The sequence below is a fragment of the Homalodisca vitripennis genome, chromosome 1 (genome assembly GCF_021130785.1).
Source record: "Homalodisca vitripennis isolate AUS2020 chromosome 1, UT_GWSS_2.1, whole genome shotgun sequence".
In the NCBI taxonomy this organism is placed as follows: domain Eukaryota; kingdom Metazoa; phylum Arthropoda; class Insecta; order Hemiptera; family Cicadellidae; genus Homalodisca; species Homalodisca vitripennis.
In genome coordinates this window covers 39,546,126-39,555,078 of record NC_060207.1, presented here as the reverse complement: position 1 = coordinate 39,555,078, position 8,953 = coordinate 39,546,126, and the positions used below count along the sequence as shown (strand labels likewise).

The 8,953-nt window shown below is 30.3% G+C and overlaps 1 protein-coding gene across 1 annotated transcript; it reads left to right on the top strand.

Annotated features, from left to right (window-relative positions):
- Positions 1 to 4,508: 4,508 nt before the first annotated feature.
- On the top strand, positions 4,509 to 6,500 carry LOC124358999. Its single transcript, XM_046811359.1, has 3 exons — positions 4,509 to 4,539; positions 4,784 to 5,019; positions 5,314 to 6,500. Exons 1-3 carry the CDS (start codon positions 4,509 to 4,511, stop codon positions 5,392 to 5,394), a joined length of 348 nt encoding a protein of 115 aa, XP_046667315.1. The 3' UTR covers positions 5,395 to 6,500.
- Positions 6,501 to 8,953: the final 2,453 nt, after the last annotated feature.

The following is an 8,953-nucleotide window of genomic DNA, read 5'->3' as shown; positions in this document are numbered from 1 at the left end:
CTCTGCCCTCCTAAGGATATCTCTAGAATGGATATCCAACTATTTATATGGTGTAAGCATTACTATGTGATTTGGCTGAATGGTAGTGAATTAGCCTATTACTAAAAGGAATACCCTGAGATCGAATTGGGCTATAGGTTTGAAATGAAACTTCATCTCTAAATAGGTAAGATGGTACATGTCACTTTATGGGATGTGGCTGAACTTTAGTGAAGTCTTTCACTAAGGAGAATATATTGAGAATTAATTAAGCTATTAGCTTAACATTTGGATGAAACTTTGTTTTTACACAAGCAAGATCGATGCCTCTTCAGAGACTGTCCCTCATCTGGCCAGGATGCTGTCAAGGATATGACTATGCCTTCAAACAGTTGGGTGGGAGGAGGTACAAGGAACAAAAGTGCTCCTGGTCCTTCCAGGTAACTTTTAATGCTTTTTGGCAGTAGTTAGATCAGGGAAGCTTCTCGGAAAATGGAATAAACTGTTCCCACTCAGATGTTGGAGAGATAAAGCACATAGTCTTGAAACTTGTGAAAGTATATTATGCAAAACACGGTCTGGCATATTCCTAGTCCACAATAGTAATAATTTAAAAGGAATAAATATTATTACTAATTACCAGGATGGGTGGCCAAATTTATGACATTTAGAGGTAGTCTTTTTGCAGATCAAATCTGACTGATAAGGCAGTGAGTGTTAAACTGCTGTTTTAGTATTTAAAAAATTAAAATTATGCACTACCTCATTAATTAGTATTACTTTTATTACAGATCATATGCTTGAATCGTGTTTACATATAAAATATGTCTCAACTTACTGGTAGAACAGCTCTATCACAGCCTGAGGCTGTAACCCCAACAATGGTTTTCAAAGCTTCAGGGCGGAAACGGTAATTCATGGCCATTTGGAAAGCCTGAGCTGTTTTTGAGAGTCCTGAAAAGTTAACAACGTATAAATAGATTATCTGAAATTTTTAATTAATATTTAAGTAAATAATTGATTTGATAATAGTTTTGTAGGTTTATAAGAGACTTATTTGGGAGAGAATATATGGCAATATACATATGCATCTTCAAGCAACTGCAATGTCACTTAAAGTATAAAACAAAGTACTGTATTTTAATAATCAAATTATTCCATATACTATTTTTATACAGATTTTAAAACAAAGCAAAAAGTTTTCTGTTACAAAATAATACTGATTTTGATAAAGTTTAATACTTTTGTAGAATATTAACTCAAATGGCCCCTTATATTTGCTCAAATAAAAATCTAATAAATTCATGAACAGTTAGTTTTTATAATATTTTTACTGTTTATCAAAATACTTAAAACATTTAAAGCACTAATAAAATATAATAAAACTATTTTGGGTCTTTATTACATTTTTACACATAAACCAATATTTTAAACTTTTATTTTTGTGATGCCTTTCGATAGCAAGGCTATCTTTGTCAGACACATCACAAAAGTGTAGTCAATATAAGCTCCATCTTCAACATTATTTTGGGTCTATATAAAGAAAACTATGATAAAATGCTTGACAGTACTAAGAGCTGGTAGACAAACATTTGCGTTTATTGTGTCAAATGAGAACAATGCCGGTATGATCCTATGAAGATGCTAAGATAAACTAGTTAAGAAGGCATTACTTAAATACAACTATGTGCACATAAATGATGAATCAATTTATATTGACTCCATTACAATAGCATTTATACTTGAGTTCACCAGTTTAGCTTTGATTATCAATGAATAACTAAAATAAACTTATATTATTATATCCTTTAACTATTATTCTTTAAAATTGTAAATGAAATTAATTTGGGAACATCTTGTGATCTTGTGGAAGTTAATGTACTTCAATATGTTATTTATTAAGATTTTTAGTGATTACATTTTGAGACTGAAAAATTATTAAAGAACAAGAATCTGATCACTATATTAAATTATACACATTTCAATAATTTTTAAGGTACTTTTTTACAAGTAAATCAGAATACAAACAATTTTTATTGATAATAATATAATAATTTACCAATTTCATTTAGCAGCTTTTTCTTTATTTCCTGAAGTTTGTCACTTAGTTTTGGCTCTGTATTATTATGCTCTTTATCGAAGTAAATATTTTTGGCAGATCCAGAGAAACTGTTGATCTCTCCATTGAATGTATACACAGAAGGCCAATGTTGTTCATGTGCTCCATACCCGAGGAGAGCGAAGTTGACATCCCTTTTGACAGAAACATAAGCACCATGTATTATAATTAAAAGAAATAATATTTCACTATCAAACAGTTTTTATAAATACTCAAACAGACTGCAAGCATAGCTAAATCATTAGTTAAAATAAAGTAACATTAGCCTGTGTACTTATTATAATTGAATTTTAGTACTCTTTCAATATATTTAAAACAATAAAAATAACTTTTAGATTTGAGATTTAAGTTAATTTCAAAACAATATATGTGCACATACAGTGATTAACATTTGTAACTATAGTTGGATTATAAAATTGAATTCTAAATTTTCTTTAAATATTCATTAAAAATAACTGCACAGATAAAACAGTAGATAACCAAAGTTTAAGACAGCTTCTTTAGAAATATTACTATTATTATTATTATTATATTATTTTATTCTTAAGAAATAAAACTAGTAAAATAATGTCAAAGAATTATAATGTTCAATATCATACTTAAATATACACAACAGTTTTAATATATTTAATGGATGAGAGTGCATTACATTGATATGTGTGGGATGAGTAATTAGACTTGATGTACAGTAAAATCTTCACCTGGGCTGAGAGATTTAATAATGGACAACATTACTTAATGATTATTAAAAATACAGTAATGTGTATATACAGTGCTTGATTCCTAGAATAAGAGGTTACTGTTACCCCTTGAGAAGATAGGATACCTCCTAGAAGAAAGGAAGGTCTCCTGAAAAATTTTGAACATACAAGGTTTTAATACTGTATTTTCATTTAATTCTGTATTTCATTTTTGGTTACTGACTAAAGGTTTCCAAACAAATAAAAAGTTTCAAAAAGAGGTATCGGAGCGCTATTCTGGTGCATTCCACCTTAAATCATCCACTATGTATTTATTAGTATAAAATACTGTGTAGTTTATTTCCCAATACGCTCTACATTAAGTTTACTGAAACATTTAAAAACTATTATTTAAATTTTACTTTTATGAAGAACTTTTATGCTGTGAACTTTGAACACGTACTGTGTCTGGCAATCTACAATTACCACTAAAAATGTCCTTAACTCTCATTTCATGTAATATTTTTCAAATAGTTTGTCAATAAAAATATAGTAACGATATTTTTAGGAAACGAATATTTTATATGTAACATTTAAAATATGTTATCATATGATATTTCAATATGATGTTTAAACATTCACACAATTCATAAAACAATCATCTTAATATTTATGCCAAATGTCTAATAATTACATTCCATATAACTTACACAATGCCCTTTTCCTTAAAATCATTTCTCAAAGTGGACACAAGAGGTGAGATTAGATGATTAAAGATCTCTTCATTGTCTTCCAACTGTTCAACAACAATCAAAACATCAGCTTCTTTCTGAGGTATTTTGACTGGGGCAGACTCGCCAATGTGAAGGGTCTGAGATCCCACTTGGCACTTTCCTGGAATGATGTTAAACAATTAAACAATAACTAAGAATATCTTATTCACAATAACATTAGCAGAACTGTACATTTCTGTGCATGGTTTCTAAAACAATTTTATATTATTACGTGAAAAAGTACTTTTCAAATATTTCAAAAATATCAAAAGATAAAATAATACAAACTTTTTAGAAAAACTATAAACTCTAATAAAGGGCAATGGTGAAGCTGATACAATAAAGTTTACACTTTTTTGAAAATTGTATTTAATTTTGTTATAAAATTGTGAGAATCCAACCCCTCCACAACTATCCAGCTTGATATAAGCTGATATTATAAATAATGTAATAATAAAAGAAGTTTGAATTTTTTACCACATAATTCTTTACACTGAGGAGTTAAAAAAATTCTTTTCCAAATTTCAGAAAGATATTCTATGGACTGTATGGACTGTTTATTCTGTATGTATGGTATAATTAATGTATACATTGTATCTATCATATTATATTAACATTTTGATCACAGCAGAAACTACAAATCTATGTAATCATGTCTAGAAGATCGATGTGCTCTCTGTCCCTCCAAAAATTAGACATGGATGACCCATTGTTATTATCAATGTTTTCATTTGGTTCCAAAATGAAAATGGTACTATTTATGAACCCTACATTGTTTGAGGAATATAATTTGCTGGATGTAATCATCACAGGATGAAGTGCTATCAAGTACTCCAACTTTTACTACTGATAATCAACAAAGAATTAAGACAATTACGAGATTTTAAAGTTATTTCGTAAGTTAATGTTTTAGTACATGTTGTATAAGACATTATTTAGGAAACATATTGTATAATGATGGTGTTTCTTAGTGTAATGAGTCTTACATGTATGTACACTTTCTGTAATCTTTTCAACTCACTAAAATTCTCAAAACTGTTTAAACCATAAATTTTATGATTCAAAACTAATAACACCTTCTGCCTATTGTCTTTGAATTGATCCGTATTTTTTCTAACTACAAAGAAAAATAATACCACAAATGACAAATAAACTATTGGACATACCACAATGATCAGGCAGACGTGTTTTGATGAAATGGACATAATAGCAGTGTCCTACATATGAATAAGCGACATTGCAGGCTGCCTCCTCCTTTGCCTCGCCAGATGCTTCGGCTACCTGTTTGTTACAAGCCTCTCTGAAGCCTTCAGGGTTGGCAAAAGCAAAGCAATTTCTTAAGCTTGAGTCTCCAGAGAACAGTTTGGTGCATTGGGGTGCGGCAGGCGCTGGCTGTTCGTGTACAACCCCGTCGGCACATTGTGGATTCACCTTCCAGGAGTTGGCAAATGCAGCTGTTAATGGTGCCACCTGTAATGGTATATTCATTACACTGTTGAAGATATTTTGAAAACAATAAATAACTGCTATTTTAATTCATTTAATGAGAGTGAACAGGGGAAATAATATACACGCACACACGCACGCACGCACGCACGCACACACACACACACATATATTTGCATTCATTAATCTGAATAATTCACTGTGGTGAGTTATGCCTTAATCATTTCAGTGTAGTTTACCATGTATGGGGTTGATTTCTTATTATAACACAATAAATTATTGCAAAAAATATGATTTAAGTTAAAATAGATAACTTACATGCCCTTCAGGAATCATTGCATCATCGTACGGTTCATTATTGTATGTGCCTAGGAGTCCTCTGGTCTTGCCAAAGTAGAAACCATCAATGTAGAAGCCACATGACTGGAGTTGGGAGGTACAGTAGATTATGAGGCCAGACCAAGAAGTGTAAGCTCCAGTACCTCCAGCATAGTTCTTCCAAATGTCCAGATCTCCAACCTTGAGTGGTGTTTCTGCTGGTTTGCCATTGAATAACACCTGGTTATAACAGATTAATATACTTAGACTTGTGTGTTTACTTATACGTTTATATTGAGAAATTCTTATAAATGAGAGTTGCATATTGAGATTAAATGCAGCCAATAAATGGAAACCTCTATTTAATATGTCAGAGCTTAATCTAAATTTTACTAAGGGTTTTATTTTATTTAGCTTTTTTACAAACGTTTAGCTAGTTCATCCTCAATCCTTCACTTATCTTTTATTTTAATGAAAGAAGAAAGTAAGGAAGGAAGGATTTTTATTTTTGTCAGTGAGGAAGGAGCAATTTCAAATTCTTTAACACTGTTCAATCTTTTTTTCTTTGGATTATCTTCATCAACTTGTAGTATCTGAAGCTCACAAATTCCGCCACAAAAGAAATCTTTGATGTTCTGTATGTCATTGCACAATCAAACAGTTTATAAAAATAGTGATACAAATACTCACTTTGTCAACATTAACTTATGACTGACTGATAAGTGGAGAGAGAAAGGAAGAGGGAAGTAAGTGTTACAGATTTCATATACAGATGTACCTCTTAGTCATTTGGGTTGAAAGTATGGGAAATTTGTTATTTATTTTAAGTTTCTTATATAGGTTTTTACACCTAATATATATGTTTTTATTATCCCAGTAAGAAAAACCTTCTTAAATCGTATATACAGATTTTATTTTATAACCCTTATTCAAGACAATGAATATATTGTATTTTGAAATGGAAGTTTTTATTATTTAAAAATTAAAGCAACTTTTCTTATAATAAGGAAGTTAACATTTGCTTACCTTGCCATCATTAAGAAGTTCAACACTATTGTCAGGGACAAATATACCTAAAGACTTAAGTTTTCCATCTGCCATGTTTGCAACTAAAGTGAAATTTCCATCGATTACATCAGTGCTGAGAATGTAGCTGCAGCTCCCCTTGAAACTGTAATGCTTCCCGTCGAAAGTGAAAAATTCTGTTCCACCAATGATTAGTGCACTTGCTGGAAAATAAGTTTGATTATTAGTTATATAAAGAAATCAACTTCCAAATATTAAGTCTATGTAAAGGTAAAATAATGGATATGTTTATTTCCTGACGATACAAATGAAGTCTCTTCTATGAAATGTGCATTTTTGTTTACAAAAACTACAACAAACAATAGACATCTAAAAGAATGTAATACAGTTTTGAAAGTAATCATAGATTTATGGAATAAAAATCCTGGGTAAAATTTTACAAAGAATAAAAATTTACTTGAAAATTCCATTTGAGATAACTATTATCATTCATAATAATGTAAGAGGAGAAAATATGTAATGTGAAGTGTACAGAATTAGTGTTTTGTGAATTGCTGTTGACAATTTATAATATTTGACTTAAACAGTTTCACTTAACTTTTCAAACTGTAGTGCATCAAGTTATCCCTTAATTTGTTTTATTCTAACCATTTTCCACTTGAACATAAGATTCTAATTCAGCTTACATAGACTAAATAACCACATTTTCTTATGTTTACTTTCATTAATGATGATGTTTATAAGCTCCACTATTTAATACAATAAATATATATTGTTGACCCTGATTTAAAATTATTCTATATTTAAACCCTTCAGGATCATTACCCATGTTTTTTATTCAAGGATGTTTATTTGTCACACCATCCCAAAATCATTGTGCAATTTCCTATAATAGGGCAATCAATCAAATTAATCAAAACACTAAATTTATTATTCAATTTTATTAAGTAATTTTGTTTACCATCAAAAGGAGGCAAAAAGTCAGTTGGCTTATTCCTTGGTCTGTATGTGTGATAGATTTCTGACAGAGATGGTAGATCCGGAGATTTGATCCAGTTGAGCAGACTGAACCGGACTGTGCCAGGAGGTGCGACAAACGATCCAACTGATGGTGCAGGCAGCTAAGAAAGCATACAATTCGTTAGGGCACTTAATCATCACTTGATAGAGAATAACTAAACCAAAATAATAAGAATAATATTCATCCAAGAAAGAAAGTGCTGAAAGTAACTAAGCAGTGGTTGTACTACCCCTTGTTTGTTACGTTACACTAGAGGGAACTAAAGTTGTACACAAGACCGGTTATAAAATAAATAATTGACTTTCCCTTACTGAAAATTGAGGAGGTATATATATATATATATATATATATATATATATATATATACATCATACTAAAATATACAACTCAGGTAATAAACAAGGGCCTTATATTAAGTTGTATCTAATAACATTGTTGATTTATGCTTTATGTTATTTTTTTTCTTCTACTGTACAACATAGTTTAGTTTAGTTAGCTAGTTAAGTTACCTAGCAAACCCATTCATAACCACCAGAGCAGACAAGCTTTTCTAATTGATGTACAACTTACAAAGGTTAAACTTAGTCATTCTTACCTTTGACCTTGATGTGTTTTCCCATTATACATTTTAATTGTTTGTTTTTATATGCATAACCTTTCCTTGCACAATTACATTTATTTCATAATAAATCATTGTGATGAATGTTGTAATTAGCTGTGTCATATAACAACCGGTAATGCGTATTGTGAATCCTATTTTGAATTTAATTGTGAGGGTTGAAACATTTTTTTGTATAGGTTGTCAACACTGTGTTTTGCCATTAAATTAACATCTTTGTTTATTATTGTACAAATCTTATTAATCAAATTTGTGTAATTTATTTCCACAGTAATAATTATTTTACATGTTAAAAACAGTTAGACAGTTAGAAAAATTATACATGTTTATGTAAAATAACTGTATGACAAACATTATTTTGATATCTAATACTGCTTCCTTCATATAGCAATTTCATTACATACCTATAAATTCACTTACTAACTTCTGATAAGGTACCTTGCTTACAATTGTACTACCTCTTCAATGGGATATTACAGAGCAACACTACTAACATACATATATTTGTTAACTTTGATAAATCATAGTTTTGAAATAAACAAACTACTTACAAGTAGTCTAGGGGGGCTACCAGGGCTGGCCTTGCTACCAGCTTCCTCAGCGGCCTGATCCAGGATCTCAACGAGAGAGCTGAGAGCATCAGCAAACTCCCTCAACAGTTGTTTCAGAGCTTGTGCCTTGTCAAATTGTTGATGTTTCAAAAACTGAAATTATATAGAAGATATTAAATTATTTTACCAAAACAGAAACCATTTAAATCTAAAAATATTTAGAAGCACTTTATTGAAGTAACCAAAGAATAACTTGAAAATACTTAAAATACCACAAAAACATGTAGTTTAAAATATTAAACAATTTTTTAACTATAACACTTTTTCTCAGGCACTTTTATTACAATCAATACCTTTTCTAAATACTCCGCAGCAGATGTGACGAACTGTTTAAGTTGTGGTGTTGGTGAAACTTCCACCA